Source organism: Narcine bancroftii, chromosome 8 (assembly GCF_036971445.1).
Source record: "Narcine bancroftii isolate sNarBan1 chromosome 8, sNarBan1.hap1, whole genome shotgun sequence".
Classification (NCBI taxonomy): domain Eukaryota; kingdom Metazoa; phylum Chordata; class Chondrichthyes; order Torpediniformes; family Narcinidae; genus Narcine; species Narcine bancroftii.
The window spans coordinates 18,845,675-18,865,133 of NC_091476.1; the positions used below are offsets into that span (position 1 = coordinate 18,845,675).

Below are 19,459 nucleotides of genomic sequence, written 5' to 3' on the forward strand. Positions count from 1 at the left end.
AGATGTAATACATCAGCATTAGTCTGTTGGCTTCTCTTGTTACATCAATCGAAAAGAAAGACAGGAGCAATGTTGTGGAAGCACCACTTTGTTCAAATTACACAACTTTTTCTTTGCTGGATCAACATCAAAGACCTATATAAAATTATTGCAGAAACACTATCAGGATGTGCTTTTATCAGCTTTGTCAACAGCTGAGCATCCCAATTTCACAAACATATGAATCAATTCCAGAAACAAATATTGAAAGAAAGCATCTGTAGCAGTTGAAGTTTTGATATGGTTTGCAAATGAAGGCCTGAGGGGTAAGCAGGATATTTCCTTACTCCATAGATTGGCAAAGGAGAGCATTTGAACCACTAAAACCAGGCCAGCTGTCTACAAACAATCAGTCCTCCCCACCTCCCATTTTATTCCTGCAGCTCCACTAATGTATTTCTCTCAATGACTAATTATCCATTTATCATGGAGTAATACAGCAAAGAACAAGCTCTTCAATCCAATTAGTCCACAGCAGCCAAATTGGTATTAAGGGCTAATCCCATTTTCCTGCATTTGGTCCGTACCCCTCTCAGCCCCACCTATTCATGCCCAAATGTCCTCCTGCTTCCTCTAACAACTTATTCCAGATACAGAGCACCCTCTTAATGCAAAGAATGGTCTCTGTTCTGTTGGGCACTACCAGTAACCACAGAGACAAGCTGAGGAAACTATAGGCTTTAATACACAGAAGAACCTTGCTGGCCCGGATGCCAGGATAGGAATGGCAGCAAGGGAAAGGTGGCTCGACCTTTATGGCCCAGGATGACAGGGGAGGAGTCATAGGTCACCCAAGGGTGGGTCAGCTCCATATACAACCGACAATGATAACTATATTACAACGGAGGAACATATCACCACAGTTCCTTCCTAAATGTTTCCCCTTTCACCTTAAACATGCGCCTTCTATTTCTAGAATAATTGTTACTGGGGAAAAAGCACTCACTTTTTCATGAGGGTGCCAAAAAACCGTTACCACCTTATCCATCCGAGTTGCCATTTTCAAGGAACTATGTATCTGTACCCCTAGGTCTCTGTTCCAGGGCCCTGTCATTCACTGCACATGTCCCGCCTTTGGTTTCTCAACAAATTTACTGATTCCTCCTTCCACAATCCTTATAGGCAAGTTCCAATCATGCCTATATTAGTAGAATATACTGTGTAAAATACCCTCTTGCACATTCATTAGCACGTTCAACTAGCACGTGCCATCAGCTAGAGAACACCTTTCCTCTTTATATTGTTACCAGTTCAGTGAACCCCAAATACCAGCAGCAATAGAAATACACCAAAGCAATGGTTCCTTAAAATTAGTTTAATTCTCTGAGTATAGAACAACAAGATCAACACTTAACTTATCAACACTAAGTTATTTACCCAACCTAATCTAAGCACAAATGTGTGTAATGTGTTTTCAGGAAAGTCCTTTTTTACTGGCCACTCTTCCACTGTCCACATTCCCAAGGCTACAGTTTCCAGTAATCCTCAATCATTCAGTCATTCCATTCAAGCAAACTTCAGTGCTTTACTTAGAATTACCAGGCAGGCAAGTTTTGGAGGATCACAGAGAGATGGTTGTTGCTTGTTGGACACCCCAACAGGAGTGTCTTTCAGAAGAAACTTGTCTTCTCCTCCTCCTCCTCCTCACAACAGGAAGACTATCCGCCACTCCTAATTTCCACAGAGAGTACACTCAGGCTACCATATTAGCCTGGCCAATCTTGAAGAAGGGGCCTTTTCCTCAGACTCCTCTTCCATCCAGCCTTTTCTCAGACTTTAACAACCTCTCTCTCGTTCTCTGCCCCTCCCCTCCTGATGTTCCAAGCACTGGGTTTTGTTTTGTTTCAATTTGCGAATGTTGCAGTTTCCAGGCTTTGCTTGCAAATGTTGCTTAAGCTCAGAACCTTCTGTTTGCACCGGCCCTTGGAACTTTGCAAGGCATTGTTCTGCGAAATGCATGCAACCTAACAGCTAACCCAATTCTAATCCTTTTTATAAGCATATATTTAATGCATTACATTGCATCACACTATTATCATCTAAATAGCTCTTATGTAATTTCCCCTCATCCTTCTTTGTTCCAGAGAAACAAAATCTCTCAACCCTGTGACTGTGGAAGATCCTGTGACCATGGGGACTCGGCCGAAGAGGTGTTCGGCAGCAGCCTTCAGGGGTTGCAAACTCCGGGAAGCAGTGGACTGTTGCAGAATCGTCACGTAATATTACATTCAGAATGTAACACACATGAAATTCTTTAACCCACTGCAGTAAAAAAGGATGTACCAAGCTGAGGACTGCTGGAGACTGGCTGAAGGTATCAGAACCAGAATGCAAGAGGGTGTTCCTGTTCGTGTTGGTAAGGGTAAAGTTTCCATTATTGTCACAATACTACATTTCGAATGTAACACATTAAATTCTTTAACTTTTGTCTACTGTAAGGCAGACAGAGTCGCCACTTTGCCTAATGCCCCGGACAGAAACCTACAGCACCTGGTGTTCCTAGGCCGTCTCCCCTCCAAGTGCAGACCGGTCCTGAGCCTGCTTAACTTCTGAGATCAGACAATCTCAGTCGTCTTCAGGTTGGTGCTGTTGGAGGTTTGGATCTGGAGCTCAGGATGCCAATGGTTTGGACAAAGGTCTATGTGGCTGCATAGGCTGTGAGAACACTGGAGGTGAATGTAGGGGGTCTGGTAAATCTTCGCAGCAGACTAAATGCAACCTCATGTAGTATTACGATTGTGTCTTATTACGTGACAATAAAAGAATCTTGAACGATGAGACATTTCCTCTGCATCCTGTCAAGAACCTTTATATCCATCCGAAGTCTTGACAATCAGAATGAAACAAAACTTCAGTTGTGATCTAACCAAATCTTTGTAAAGGTTCACAATAAGTGCCCTGAATTCAATATTTCTCTTAATATAGCACAAGATCCCATATGTTTTATATATAACTCCTTCAATTCAGGTCCCTGTATTCTGCCACTAACTCTAGCATTGTACTATTATTGCACTCCACCCCCCAAAATGGAAGAATTTGCCATCCAACACTCCTCTGTATTGAATTCCATGCAATCCTTCTGTTTTGCCACATATCCACACTTTGGTAACATCAACATACTTAGATATTTTACTTATCCAGATCAGAAATGTATATTAAAAAAAGCATTGACCTTCAAAAAGAACAATGTTACCAAAACACCTTTGATTTTAAAAAAACCCAAGCAAACACTGTCCTTAATTTTGATGACTAGCCTCTTGGGTGAATCTTTACCAAATATTTTCTTAAATTGTCTGAAGATAACATCCACAGTGTTCAATCATCTCTGTTACTTCTCTCAAAAGTTCATTTAGCTTGGTCAAAAATGAAATGCCCTTTACAAAAGCATCTTCAAATGCCAATTGGTCTTTTCCACGATTAGTTTCTAAAACCTTAGTTATACTAATGAGCAGTTAACAAAAATATTCTTAGTGTTCCCTTTCTTGAACAAGAATGTCACAGTTGCCACATTACTTAAAAGGATAAACAATCATTTTGAGAAAAAAGGGCAGAATTGAGATAAGATCAGTACTGAAACCTTTTCTGACTGAGAAAAACTTTTCTGTATGACAATAAAAATCTTAAAGCAGGCTCTACATTTTTGATAAAACCCAAGACAAAATTAATGCTGATTTATGAATCAATTTACTACATGTTCAGCAAAATTTAGGTTTTTGGAACAAGGCAACATAACCATAGACAACCTAGCACTGGAACTCTTAATGGAGGTGGCCATTACGTTTGCACTTCAAGATACAAATAAAACATTTTTATTAACTGTTAAAACAATGAATTTGTTGGAGAAGTTGAGTTGCAAAATAGAAGATTTAAAATATGATGATCAACATCCAGACTAACATATTTCCTTCAAATATGCAGCAAATATTAAATTCATAAATAACAATGAAAAATCTTTCCAATAATATGTTCAATTGGTAAAGCTGAAACTACCCATCAATATCAATTTCCTCAACTTTTTAATTTTCATTGGGTTTGACAAGTAGTGTGGGGGAGAAGATACTGAGAGGAGAAAAGGATCAGTACTCGTACCTTTGTTCATTAGATTCACACATCACACCAGCACAAGAATGAAGGATGGGAAGCCAATTCAAATTTGATAAAGGGTTTAAAACAAAACCCTGCAGGATACAAAATCCTTGGCTATTGTCATGCCACTGATAATGATTTTTATGTTCTAAGTTGGGAGGTTTGAGGACACAGATTCTACCTTAAATGCTATACATTTCTAAAAAAGACCCCCATACAGAGATAATAGGATATTGCTACTAGATACATGGCACCTTACACATTGCTCTCATGCTATTATAAGATGCATATAGTTACATTCATTTCAAAAAATGCCACAAATTATGTATTGGAAATACCTTATATACTCAAGTATAGGAAAACCCCTGGTATCTGACACACAAGGGGCAAGGTAGATGCCAGATAAGTGAATTTTCCAGTTTCTTGAGATTGTGTGGCGCGACTGGCGAACAAAGTGAGGTGTGCCAATTTTAAACTTCTGTATTTTTTACCTGTTTATTTTCTACATTTTTTTTTAACCTGTTGCTTAAGGCTGCCAGTTGCTTGAATTTTGAATAACCGGGGTTTTACTGTATTTGGTTTGCCCCATATTCTCTGACAAATGGAATGCAAGATTTCAAGAATGCTAAGAAACATGGACTTCAGCAATTGAGACCAGGACCACAGTTTTCAAATAAAAAGATATGGGACAATTGCTTTTATTATTGATTTTTTCTGCCAAAGGCATCATCATAGATAATAGCAGGCCGAGTGATTAAGTTATTGGACCAACAATTCAGAGGCCACACAGAAGTTTGAATCTCACCGTGGCAGGTATAAATACAAGGAATAAATGTGATTCAAAAATATCAGTAATGATAACCATTAAATTATCAGATTGCATAAACGTTTTCACTATTTTTTTCCATCCAATTCCAGATTCAATAATGTGGTTGACTCTTAAATACTGTCTGAAATTACCACACAAGCCACCTCAGATACCAATTAGGGATTAACAATAAATCCGGGACTTACCATTAACAATTATATCAAGAATTTTAAAATTTCTTACATAAGTGAAATAGGGCATTGGATATATGGAACCCATGAATTAACATTGGGTTCATGTGTATAAGAAGTCCTCCTTTAAAAATATTTTTTATAAACCCGGCACAAGGCTCAATAATACCAAATGTATTATTAACAAATGTTACCAAATGGAAGTATTCAAAGTGACTGAAAGAAAGCAGGTGCATAAGCTTGACAACTAGGTTCAATACTATTAATTGATAACATTACTTTTACATGAAAGTAACGTGAGAGTTTAACTCCTGTTATTAAGCAACCTTCTGCAATGCAGGCAGGCTTCCTTTCTCAGCGAAATTTGAAGTACTGCCAACAACTGCATTAATGAGGTTCAATAAATATAATTTAAAAATTGCTGCTTATCATCTGACTCTTAGTCCCAAGTTTTCTTTTAGTACCAATACAAGAAGTCATTGTGTCAAAGTTCCCAATAAAAGAGCTGCCCAAAATTTCTGTCAGTGCTGTTCATTAGAATAAGATATGGGACAATTCTTTTCTACCTTAAACCATCAAACCTCCACAAGGTATCCATTCAACAATGTAGTATTGCATATGCTAGAAACATAAAGTAAAGATAAAAAGTGCTTGGAATACTCACTGTATTACTGATCTGCCCTCACCGAAATGCTCAACTCTTGATGAGAATCAATCAAAAAATGGAGAGCTCTTCAATGGTGATTATTTTTTCACTAAGCAAGTATTCTAATAGGTAAACTGGCGATATGTGCAGGATACAGTTATTGTTTTGATGAACTGTGCCATTTCTGTTTGTAAAATTTATGCAATGTTCTATAAATTGCAATGATACATACATTAATGATGTAATAGTTTCCAAGGCTTTGAAAATAATGATGCGAGTTCCCGAGCAACTTACAATCAATCATTAAACATAAACTTATCTGTGCACAATTTTTAGTTTGGTGAGAACATGCATTTGCAGCATAGTACAGTTGCTTCAGCAAATCATGTATATAAACCCACTCCATAACAATCTAACCCTTCCCTACCTCATACCCACAACCATGAGTCTTTTAATTGTCCCAATTATACCAGCCTCCACCACCACCCCGGCAATGTATTCCAGGCATCCACAACTGTGTTTTTAAAAAAAAGCTTACCTCTAACATCTCCCCTAAACTTTTTTTCATTCACCTTAAGATGATGTCCTCTGTCATTTGGTGTTATCACCCCAGGACAAAGATGCTAGCTGTCCACCCTATCGATGCCCCTCATAATCTTGAATACCATTATTAAGTCACCTCTCATCCATGGTCACTCAAAGAGAAAAGCCCAAGCTCCATAAGACATGTTCTCCAATCCAGGCAACATTTTGGTAAATCTCCTCTGCACCCTCTCTAAACCTCTGACATTGTTCCTGTAATGAGGTAGCCAGAACTGAATGCAGTAACCCAAGTGTTAGCTGTAACATTACTTCATGGCTCTTGAACTCAATCACCTAACTAATGAAGCCAATACACCATACCTCCTTCCGAATCATCTTGCATCTTGCCTGGCACCCAAGAGGGATCTATGAATTTGAACCCCAATCCTTTTGTTCTTCCACACTCTTAAGAATCCTGCCATTAATCAGATAGTCTGCCTTTAAGTTCAACGTTACAAAGTGTATCACTTCACACTTATCCAGATTGACTTCATCTGCCACTTCTCCACCTATTTTGCATCCTGTTGTAGCTACAAAAACTTTCTACACTATCCACTCCTCCAACTTCGTGCCATCTGTACACTTACTGTCCCACCCTCTAATTCTTTATCCATTATAGAAATCACAAAGAGCAGGAATCCCAGATGAAATCCCTGCAGAACTCCAATAGTCACTGACCTCCAGGCAGAATATATTCCATTTACTACCACCCTCTGCCATTTGCAGGCAAGCTAGCATCTTCCAAGTTTATTAATGGAACTCAACATCTGACAATTAATTTGTGATGTTAGCTGTATTATTAATATATTCACTCTTCCCAAGTATTTATCTTTGACTGTGATGTAGTTAGGAACTATGCCCTCTGCACCACCATGGTAAACTACATGCTTATAATTGATTTATTTTTCAGGTGGATACACAGTTTGACTACACAAAGTCAAATGAATAACTTTCACGTGTTTCATGGCTTGAAAAGAAAGCAGCTGTTAGAGGAGATGCTATCCACAGTGCGGAATACATACATTTTGCAATTTACAAAAATTGTAACACAGTAAAGGTGTTGAAAAGAACCCACACAACTCTGATTCATTTGGTTGTCTCCATCATGTTGAATAATGTTTGTGCTTTTTGTACAAAAAAAGAGCACATGTACAATTTATTTTATGTATACCATCTTGAATTTTATCTTTACATCAAAATTTTCTGAAAAACACAAAATTACCAAAAATGTACATAATTTTTAATATGTGGGTACAGTTTTACAAACCAAGATAGAAAGTACTTTTTTCTGTACAGTGTGTCTATTCTTTTCTACACCTGACTGATGCAGCAAGGCATGTTACTGTACATCACTTATCATCCCACCAATTTCTTTACAAATTGACAATGTGGGAAAAGTTCCTGCCACCTTCTTTACTGACTCTTTTTATAGATATACTAAATTTCAGTAGTTCATTTCTATGATATTTCAATTTCAGATTAATGTCAACACACTAAAAAGTGTTGCATTGACAGCAATGTGCTCAGCAACTTTGTGGCTTTTCTTTTGCAGCTTTCCAAAACAATCCTCAATTAAAAATGACTTTTGAAATGAGCTAAAGCTCATGCAAAGAGGAGATACATTTGCATTGAATGCGCAACAATTATAATCTTCACTTTATTCTTAAATATAAAGTCATTAGGTTGAGAAAATGCAAGCTGTTTCTGCTAGATCATGTCAGAAACACAGGGATAATGAATAGGAATTTGCACAGATATAATGGCATTTTCAGAACCTTCTCAAATGTGAATAGCTCATATCCAAAAATATTACAATAATTATTTTTTTAATTATAACTTTTTTTCTGAATCAATTAAATTGTGCTAAGGAGTGGCAGGGGCCAACAGCAAGAGCTGGCAAACCATTTTCCAAAATATCGGAATGACTGCAGTAATTCCTAAACTAATGGGCAGTTTTATCAAAAAGCCTTCTCACTGGACAATCGAAATTCACAGACTACAACATGTGGTAGATACACAATGAAACATCTGTGTTTAATTTCTCAATAGTTAATAACTTACAAAATTAGCAGATTGAGAGATGCTGGATTTCCCCCAAAATAAACTTTAATTAAAAAAAAACTAATCATTTTATCCCTGGTGCAGAAATCCATAATAATTCCAAAAGGTCACCTTTGAATTCATCATTTTTATTGCGAACGATGAGTGGGGACCACCTGAAAACCTTTAAGTTGTCTTCGGTGGAAAAGCAAATTGGAAAAACTTCTCACTTTGGAAAGCTAAACTCTTTATTGGATTACCAAGACAATATTTTAATCGTGACTCATCCTGGAAAGTGTAGTTATTTCAAGAGAATCAGATTTGACTACAAACCATAGGCAGTTCAGTAGCCAATGCACAAATTCATGCACAAAGAACATTAACAAGGGGAGCGACCAAAGTGCTGTTAGCCTGTGAAATCATACTTAAGTGACTTCAGGTATTAAGAAAAAAAAAGGTACTTTGATTCTTTAACTTGAAAAGTTTCGATATGAAAAAGTGATGACAATAATTAAGTGTTCACAGAGTTCTATGTGGATATCATTAGTACTGAGCTGATTCAGCTGCTGACATTCACATGGCCTCCAATAAATGACCATCATTAACAGAGCTGCACATTTAATAATTGACTCAATTTTTTTTAGGTGCAAAGTCTAAATGTGGATCAGCTGAAGTTGAACACCCAAGGCTAGAAGTTCTGGTGTCCTCAGTGACAAAAATAGAGAGGAATGGAATGAGGGAAGAAGACTGAAAAACTTATACCAGCATCTCTCTTTGCCCTTTTATGGGTGAATTATTATTTTCCTAAACACAATCATACAGGCATTGCAGCAACCTGATAAGTACTGTAGAGGGAAAAGAGTTCTCTTTTATTGGACAAATGGAAAAACACATCAAATGTTGCAGTTTCAGTCACAGCAGGAGTTCATCTTCTGAGACAAAATTCATCTGGGGCTGAATCAACTCATAAGCAGTCTGCAGAATCTTTTCTTTTACATGCCTCCAACATTAAAAGTATGGATTTGCATTTTTCTGTGGTTGTGAATCTATTGAAGAAAAATAAAACTCTGTGAGCACATCTCAAACATCATCAAATCTCTTGGACACGTGTCAAACCGATCAATGGGAGAAGGAAAGAAACTGTGCCCCAAGATGCTTTTGCACAACTTTTCAGCTTATCTCGTCAATTTTCAGAGCAAAACCACACAACCCATTCCAGGCAATCATCAAAACACTAAGAACATCAGAAATCTGAAATGCAAATAGAAAATGCAGGAAGTACTTGGTACCATTAGAACATTTATTGTGAGACCCACAGAGTATATAAAAATTTATCATAATGATTCCAGGGATAAGGTAATTATGGAGAGAGCCTTGAGAATACTAGGTTCATCTTCTAGAACAGGCAATATTAAGATTTTATTGATTTAAGTAGACTAAACTGAGAGAAACTGCTCTCATTCGATGACAGATGAAACACCAGAGAACATACATTTAAAGTGACTGGCAGAAGGGTCAGGGGTAGTGTACCAAACAAAACAAAAAAATTTCTGAAGGGTCAATAATTATTTAAATTACCCAGCTTGAAAATATGGTTGGAAATTTAATTGCGGCTTTCAAAAGTGAAAAACAAAATCAGAGCTAAGGGGAATAAGCAGAAAAATTTAATCAAATGAATTGTCCTTGTGAAGAGCCAGTTGGGACCCCAAATGCAAACAAAATATATTGTGGACAGTGCCAGAAAAAGGAAAACACACACAAGCACATATCCTAAGCTGATATCACACATCAATGCTGGATAGAAAAAAAAATTGCTACACTGTAAAATCCCATGCTCATACTGAAAATGATGTAGATATATAATGAAGATTTCTGATTGGTTTTGTGACCTTTTCATTTGATGATTTTAAAAGGGATCAGATCCTTGAAGGGAATATTTAGACTTAAATACCATCTAAGCATGCATGAATTTGTTTACCATCTCCCATCAACATAGGATGCTCCTGCATTTTAGATAACATTTAGTGCTACCAATTTTGCAATCCTTCCTGTTCTAATTTTTGCCCAAAAGATAAAGCCTGGAAAAAAGCTTTATCTCTTTCTATATTTAAAACAGTCATCATACTAAACATAAAATAGAAAATACAAATTGGATATTTTTTAAGATAAATTGTAATGCAGGAACATAAATTAAGTGCAAAAACAATACACAATTTACAGGCCTGGGTAGAATCAACGTGAAGAACCCACAAATCTTGCCATTGCTTTACATCCTTTTTTTGGAATTTGTAAATTAGCAGGGGATAATCACTGTTAATTACAGCATGTTTTTTTGGATATGATCTAAGCAAAGCTCTGGACACATGATATAGAACAAAGTCTCCTGCACATGGCCTAATTAACAGAACCTGATGGAAATTTTGTTCTTCATTATGACAAAGATAGCTATCAAACCCAAGTACATTAAGCTTACTCGATAGTTGCTGTTGTAATTGTCTGACCAGAGCTGCCGTCTGTTGTTGTTGCTGTGTTTGCTGCATTCCTGGTCGCTGGAACTGAAGATCAAAAATAATTAAAACCTGTTTTTACACCATCCCTTCTCAGAGTAAATAAAGCAAAGTGAACCTTTACTGATGACTTCAAACTTAAATTTGTCCGTGTCTCAAAATTAATTCAACTTCTTTTATTGAAATGCTCGCTGCTCAGTGGATTTGATGAAATAATAATTTTAATGTGCATCACAAAGGCCAGCTGGCTCATCACCATCACCTAAATATTCTGTAGCAGGGGTGAAATGTAGACAGAAGACTTTGGAATCCTAATAGTTTGCTGAAAATGTTAAATAATGCAGATGTTACAAAAAAGAAATACTGCAACATTCAGCAGGTGGAAAGAAGCAGGCTGAAGGCTCCTTGACTATTTTTAAATATTTTGCTATCTTGTTTGAACTGTTTTGAGAATAAAAGCATTACCTCAGACTGTCACTGTAGCATTACATCAATACAAATTTAGGAGTTAGACCAATATTTACCTGCTTTTACAGATACAAGTTTTAGTTCAAATTTTACTTCAGAACCAGTTGTTGTCACAGAGATTGAAAACTTAAGTTCGGTTAGGGTTTAATACTATAATTTCCATCCCAACCCTTCCATCAAAAAATCCAAATACCATCACCGCCACAATTTAGAACAATTTCACCTTGTCTTACAGAAAAAAAACAATTGGCATTTGGTGTTCCATCACTTTCACTTCTTCTGGAATCTCTACATGACTTTATTTTTGTCAATACTTTTCAATTTTTGAAAAATTTCTGCGCTGCCCAATTCTTAAGGTAGGCTTCAGATTTGATCTTTTATTAACCACATCCCCTTCTATTTCAAAATTCTGGTATTGACTATACAAATCAAATGCCTTAAATTAATATTCCAAAAAGTTCACTAGTGGGAAATCTGCTGGCCCTTTTCACAAAAGAACATTGCTTCAGTTCTTAGATGATATTGAACCAGATGAAGAAAACTGGTTTAGCCACTAATTTGCAGATTGCTGTTGTGAACTCATGAATCCATTTCAATCCTCTGGCGAGGTCATTATTTCAAACAGGAATCTTCTACATTTCGACACTAATCCTGGGAATTTTTTTGTTCTCTCAAGAGGATTCTTGGAAAAAGATGGAGGGTGCTCAATGTCTACTCATGATGCTCCAGGCAAGACAGGCTTACTAGCCCATCAACTCTCAAAATGCTTTGTATCCATATTTGCAGATGATTTCTGTGCTTTCATTAATTTGCAATAATAAAAAGTTTTACCTTTAATTTTTTTAAATACAATAAAATCCCCACCATCTGGAATTCAATCAACTGGAAACTCAAACAAGCACCCAAAAAAAAAACCCTTGAGGAAATAAATAAATCCATTCAATTAAATAAGACTGATGGGCAGACCCCGTGGAGGAGGGCTGAGACTTCATTGGACACATGCAGGTTTGCCCAACTGATCCATCAATGCCCCTCAATGCTCATGCATTCTTTTCACTGTTGCCCCTTGTGTGGCAGTGAGCTAGGTTGTCAGAGTGAGGAAGGTGCATTGATGGGCACTTGCGGAGAGGTGAGTTGGATTGCACCGAGGGCCTGACCAGGACACTGGCATGGAGGTGAGTCAGGTTGCCATGGTGAAGATGAGAGCCAACATTCAGCCAACGGAGCATCCTGGTCGTTCCCTGCCTGGAACTGCTGTTTGAATAAAGTTTCAATAAAGTTGCATTGGAATGAAATGACGGCACCCAGCATGAAGAGCCAACCGATGCTGCTCACTGCTGGGGCAACTCTCCCAAAGATTCTCTTTATTCCTGTCTTGTAAGAGTCTTTATTTTTATTTGGCTTTATCTGCAAACTTGCAGGAGGGGGTTAATTATGACAGTGGCACAGTTAGCGCAACGGCTGGACCAAAGCTGTTACAGTGCCAGCGACCAGAGTTCAAATTTAAATTTTCTAAGTTTTGGGAATTAATTGATTAAAGTGAACTTTACAAATTTAAAGAATAAAATACTGATTTCCCCCCCCCCCCAAATTTATTTACATTTTTCAGTCTTTTGTCTTTTAAACTCTGTATACTTAATGCAGGTATAAAAGTTCACATTTCCGGCATCTATAATATCAGTTGATGTCAGATAATGGGAATATTACTGCATAAAGTATTTGTTGAAATGTTTAAGATTACAAAACAAATTTTGCCATTTATTAGAGGACCGTCATACAAGTAAATATAACATACCCATCATTAATTACTGGTAACACCCAATTGGTAATCACATATAGTGATTAACTCTAGTCTGAAAATACAAGTACACCTATGAACAAAAAATCTGCAAATGCTTTAATTTTAGTTCAATGCACAAAAATGCTGGAGTAATTCAGCAGATCACACTGCGTTCTTTATGGCAGAGGGCAGATACATAACTAACATCAAAGTATGAACAAAAATCAGGCAGGTGTCTGAATAAAACAGTGAGAGAGGAGCACAGGCCAAAGGGCAAGAGGTCATCCAAAGATACAGGTGGAACGGCTGAAGAGAAATAAGATGGGAGATGAAAGGAGAGGGGATAGCACTCTGAATGGAGAGGAGTGGAGATCTGAAGGAAAGAAGGCAGAGGGAGAGGGCCTTACAGAAACCAGAGTTGTTGTTGTTAATGCCATCTGGTTGGAGAGTGTCCAGACAAGTGTTGTTTGTTACTGAGTTGTGTGTTGTGTATTGGCCTATGGATTGTGTGGTTTTATGTTAAAAAGTGACAGTTTGCCTTTGAGCTAAGGTGAAGGTGGACTGCTGAGAGAGTGGGAGACGGACTGAGCATGTGCAGAAAATGATCCAAAAATTTCTGGACTTGGACGATAAACCACCACTGGGGATGCTGTGGAGTGGAAGGAGGCCCAGAGCATGAGTCATGGTCTGGAGGACAATTTAGAATGTTGGGATTTCAAAAAGGATGAACATTCCAAAGGCAGCCAGAAGGATTGGGACCAAGCCGGTGGTTCCTCTCTGCAAACAACACAAGATAACTTCGAATTTTGCGCTCTCTCTCTCAAAGATCTTTTGGCTTCAGTTTACCAAACAAACTGAATTTTGTTTATGATCTTTGCTTCAGTTGAGATCAAAGTTTTGTGTGTTTTGTGTCTAAGTTTTTCTGTGGGCTGGTTGGAAATATAACTTAGACTTTAATTACATATGTTATATTTAGGATGGGGAATTTATTAGTTTTACACTGTTATAGAAATTTGCATAGTAACCAATGAGCATTGTTATAAAAGGGTGGATTTCGAATTAAAGTTTGAAGGTGAATTTTTTGTTAATAAAGTAATTGTTTGAAAGTATCTTCATAGAAACCAATTTCGTTGTTAAATGTAGATTATAAAATAATAGCTAAAATATTAGCGAATAGATTGGCTAAATTTTTACCCAAGTTGATTCATATTGATCAAACAAGTTTTATAAAGAATAGATATGCTTCAGATAATATTTTGCACGTGATTAGTTTGATTAATAGATTTCGTCAATCTTTAGATCACCCGATGGTGATATCCTTAGATGCAGAAAAAGCATTTGATAGAGTTGAATGGAATTTTCTGTTTAAAGTTTTGGAGAAATTGAAGTTTGGTCCTTCTTTTATTGGCTGGATTAGGGCTCTATATAGTAAACCGGTAGCTAGAGTATTGACGAATGGTTTGATTTCAGAATCTTTTAAGTTAACTCGATCAACTCGTCAAGGATGTCCTTTATCACCGGCTTTGTTTATGTTAGTGATTGAACCTTTAGCACAGTTGATAAGACAAAATACACAGATACAAGAAATGAAAGTTTTAGATGAGGAGTATAAAATTAATTTATTTGCTGATGATGTATTGGTGTATTTAATAAACCCAGCTCAGTCACTTTTGCACTTGAAGGAATGTTTAATACAATATGGATGTCTTTCTGAATATAAAGTTCATTGGGAAAAAAGTGAAATATTACCGGTAAGTGAAGGTGATTATTCAGTTTATAAGAATATTATTAATTTAAAGTGGACTGATCGAATTAAATATCTGGGTATAATTTTGAATGTTAATTATCAATCTTTATATAAATTAAATTATGCTCCGTTAATGAAAAAAATTAAAACTGATTTGATTAAATGGAAAGATTTACCTATTAATTTAATGGGTAAGATAAATACAATTAAGATTAATATTTTTCTGTGTATACAATATTTGTTTCAACCTATTCCGTATTTACTTGATAATTTTGTTTTCGAGATCTGAATAAAATGGTTAGGGAGTTTTTACGGAGGGGTAAATTTTCAAGAGTAGCTTTGAATAAATTAACTTGGAAATATGAGTTTGGGGGACTACGTTTACCAAATTTTCAAAATTATTATGAAGCAGCCCAACTTAAATTTATTAGTTCATTGATGGATTTGGTACAGCCTCCTAGTTGGGCTAAAATTGAGATGGCAGGTATTTCTGAATTTGAAATACATCAATTTTTGTTTAGATGGAATATAAATTTGTTACAACAATATAATGTGCCTATACTAAAACATTTAATGAAGTTATGGATGAAGAAAAATAAAATGACAGGCTCTAGGGGTAAATTATCAGCTTTGACTCCGTTGTATAATAATCAACTTATTTCTTTTTCAATACGTAATCAAAGTTTATTGCATTGGAGATTTAAAGGTGTGAAAAATTTGGGAGATTGTTTTAATCAGATGAGGGAAGGTTTTGGTAATGATAAAAACTCTTTATTTCTTTATTATCAAATTCGATCTTTGGTAAAATGTATGTTTGGTAGAGATATGATTTTACCTAAAATGACTAAATTTGAGACTTTTCTTATGAAGGTACCAGAGAAGGGTTATATTTCATCTATATATCAAATATTACAGGATGGTATGGATAAAAAGGGTTGGGATAGATATAGATTTAAATGGGAAGCGGATATTGGTTTTATTTTTTTCTGAAGATGATTGGTTAGATATCTGTTATGATAGTGTAACTAGATTGATAAATGCACGTTATGCAATGATTAATTACAATTTTTTACATCAATTATATTTGACACTTGAAAAATTTAAAAAATATGGTTTTCATGAATCAGATTTGCGTTTTAGATGTGGTGATTCGGTTGGAACTTTTTTTCATACTGTTTGGTTATGTATACATATACAATCTTTTTGGAAGAAAATTCAATTGTTTTTAGAATACCTGTATAATCTTAAAATAGTTTTAGATCCAACAGTATTTTTATTGGGTAGTTTGCAACCTCTGAAAGGTTTGGGATTAGATAAGTTCCAGTTTGCTTTTGTATATTTAGCTTTATCCGTAGCTAAAAAATGTATTGCTAGTACGTGGAAAGATACGAATATGATTGATATTAATAGATGGCATAATGAGATGAAATATTGTTTAATAATGGAAAAAATTACATATGTTTTGCATGATAATTATAATTTTTTTATTAATAAGTGGCTGTTATACTCAGAATATTTACATTTCAATTTATATTGATTAGATTTTAATATGTATATTTAACTTTTTCTTTAATATTCTTTCTTTTTTTATGGCTCTCCTTATGAGAGTTGGCTGAAGGGGGGGGGGCTTCTTTTCTTTTTTTATATATAAAAAAAAGTTCATGTTTATGTTTAATTGCTGCATATGTCATATATTATTTGTTTTTTGAATGAATAAATAAAGTTTAAAAAAAAACAAAGTAATTGTTCATCTTTACCCCTGTGTGATATGCCTTCTTTGTGATTGCAGGTTTGATCTTGTAACACGCTCCTTCAATTTGCTGGTAGCCTTACCATGAACAGATATGTCAGTGTGGGAGTGGGGCATGGAATTTAAATGGTTGGCCATTGTGAGGTCCTGCTATTGCAGTGGATAAAGCAACAAAACAACAAAACAAAACAGTCTCTTCGATATAGAGGAAGTCACAAAAGAAGCACCAGATGCAAGAGATGACACTGCAGATTCACAACTGAAGTGTTGCTTCACTTGCAAAGACTGTTTGAGGCTCCAAATGGTGAAGCAGGAGGTGAGGGCAGAAGTGTAGCATTTCCTGCAGTCACAGGGCAGATTAGTGGAAAGGGAAGAGTGGACAAGCAAATTATGAATCAAGTGGTTACCCCAAAAGGCAGAAAGGGGAGGAGAGGGAAAGATGTGTTTGGTGGTGGGATCACATTGTTGAATGTGGTAGCTGACAGGATGGTAAATAAGGTGGTGGAGGGGTAGCCACATTATTCATTCACCCATCACCCCATCAGCCTCCACATTGGTCATATCTCTCTGGAATTTTTTTAACCACCTACAACGTAATCCCATCTTGAGGCACATCTTCCCCCTTTGCCTTCTGCAGGGATTGCTTGCTCCGTGACTTCCTCTTCCACTCAACCCTTCCCACCAATCACACGCTGTGACTGCAGGAAATGCTACATTTGCAGCCACACCCTCTCCCTCACCACTATTTGGGGTGCCAAACACTTCACTTGTGAATCTGCAGGAAACATCTGCAGCATCCAGTGCTCCTGCTGTGGCCTCCTCAACATCGCAGAACCTGGATGCAGACTGGGAGATCATTTCATTGAGCACCTGTCTATTGCAATAGCGGGGACTTCCCATTCACCAACCATTTCAATTCCGCATCGCAATCTCGTAACGACATGCCAGTCCGTGGCCTCGTATACTGCCAAACCAAAGCCTCTCATAAATTGGAGGAACAATACCTAATATTCTGTCTGGGCACCCTCCAACCATATGGTATTAACAACTTCCCTGGTTTACATTTGACCCCATCCCCCATCCAACTCTCTTTCCCTAATCATCTGTACCTTTCCTCCAGCTCCCCACCCTTTGCTTTCCATTAGAGAGCTATCTCCTTCTCCATCACTTCTCAATATTTTTGCCTTCTGCCCTCCCACCCAATCCACCCATGATACCTTGCCTGTGGGTCTTTGCTCCTCCCCCTGCCCCTTTCCCTACCATTTTATTCAGGCGCCCACCTGCTTTTTGCTCATATCTGGACGAAACATTGGTCATGTATCTTTGTCATAAAGAACATTGCGTGACCTGTTGAGTTTCTCCAGCACTTGCGTATTAGAGTGCACCTGACTGTTTATTAAAATAACAAACCCAATTTTTTTTCCAATGATTGATAAGAAACGGCTTTTTGAACAGTCAAGTTCATCACCCCTGACATTTTTGACAGTGGACACATTTCTCGGGTAACTGCCAGAATTGTTGTTTTTTGGAATGGGGTTTTTCCTGGCCTCCACAAATAGTCACAGAGCCATACATCATGGGAAAGCCTCAACTTGTCCATGCTGTCATTATGCCTTCATTTGGTTCATACCGTTCTAAACCTTTTGTATCTGTAAACCCGCCCAAATGGCTTTTGAAAGACAGAATTGTGCCTATTTTTACAATTTCCTTTGACACCTCCTTCCACATACAAACGACCCTCCAAGCGAAAAAGTTGCTCCTTGGGTCCCTCTTTAATCCCTCCCCCCACCCTCGCCTTCAACTTACTGTATGCCCTCTAGTTCCACCCTGGGAAAAAGACTGTGATCATTCACTTTATACATGCCCATATCTTCTTTCTTTGGCTTGGCTTCGCGGACGAAGATTTATGGAGGGGGTAAAAGTCCACGTCAGCTGCAGGCTCGTTTGTGGCTGACAAGTCCGATGCGGGACAGGCAGACACGGTTGCAGCGGCTGCAGGGGAAAATTGGTTGGTTGGGGTTGGGTGTTGGGTTTTTCCTCCTTTGCCTTTTGTCAGTGAGGTGGGCTCTGCGGTCTTCTTCAAAGGAGGTTGCTGCCCGCAAAACTGTGAGGCGCCAAGATGCACGGTTTGAGGCGATATCAGCCCACTGGCGGTGGTCAATGTGGCAGGCACCAAGAGATTTCTTTAGGCAGTCCTTGTACATTTTCTTTGGTGCACCTCTGTCATGGTGGCCAGTGGAGAGCTCGCCATATAACACGATCTTGGGAAGGCGATGGTCCTCCATTCTGGAGACGTGACCCACCCAGCGCAGCTGGATCTTCAGCAGTGTGGATTCGATGCTGTCGACCTCTGCCATCTCGAGTACTTTGACGTTAGGGATGAAAGCGCTCCAATGGATGTTGAGGATGGAGCGGAGGCAACGCTGGTGGAAGCGTTCTAGGAGCCGTAGGTGATGCCGGTAGAGGACCCATGATTCGGAGCCGAACAGGAGTGTGGGTATGACAACGGCTCTGTATACGCTTATCTTTGTGAGGTTTTTCAGTTGGTTGTTTTTCCAGACTCTTTTGTGTAGTCTTCCAAAGGCGCTATTTGCCTTGGCGAGTCTGTTGTTTATCTCATTGTCGATCCTTGCATCTGATGAAATGGTGCAGCCGAGATAGGTAAACTGGTTGACCGTTTTGAGTTTTGTGTGCCCGATGGAGATGTGGGGGGGCTGGTAGTCATGGTGGGGAGCTGGCTGATGGAGGACCTCAGTTTTCTTCAGGCTGACTTCCAGGCCAAACATTTTGGCAGTTTCCGCAAAACAGGACGTCA

General features: G+C 37.7%; 1 protein-coding gene and 1 long non-coding RNA gene across 2 annotated transcripts in view; both read right to left on the minus strand.

Annotated features, from left to right (window-relative positions):
- LOC138741677 (uncharacterized) overlaps positions 1-1,822 on the minus strand; it is a 222,028-nt gene extending 220,206 nt beyond the window's left edge. The window contains exon 1 of the long non-coding RNA XR_011343658.1: positions 1,579-1,822. This is a non-coding gene — a long non-coding RNA (uncharacterized lncRNA). The remainder of the gene's footprint in view (positions 1-1,578) is intronic.
- Positions 1,823-4,791: 2,969 nt separating this feature from the next.
- The window catches only part of med12 (mediator complex subunit 12), a 111,370-nt gene continuing 96,702 nt past the window's right edge, over positions 4,792-19,459 (minus strand). The window contains exons 43-44 of the mRNA XM_069893036.1: positions 10,866-10,947; positions 4,792-9,438 (exon numbers count right to left, since the gene is read on the minus strand). Coding sequence (XP_069749137.1) covers positions 9,401-9,438; positions 10,866-10,947 — 120 coding nt within the window. The 3' untranslated portion in view covers positions 4,792-9,400. The remainder of the gene's footprint in view (positions 9,439-10,865; positions 10,948-19,459) is intronic.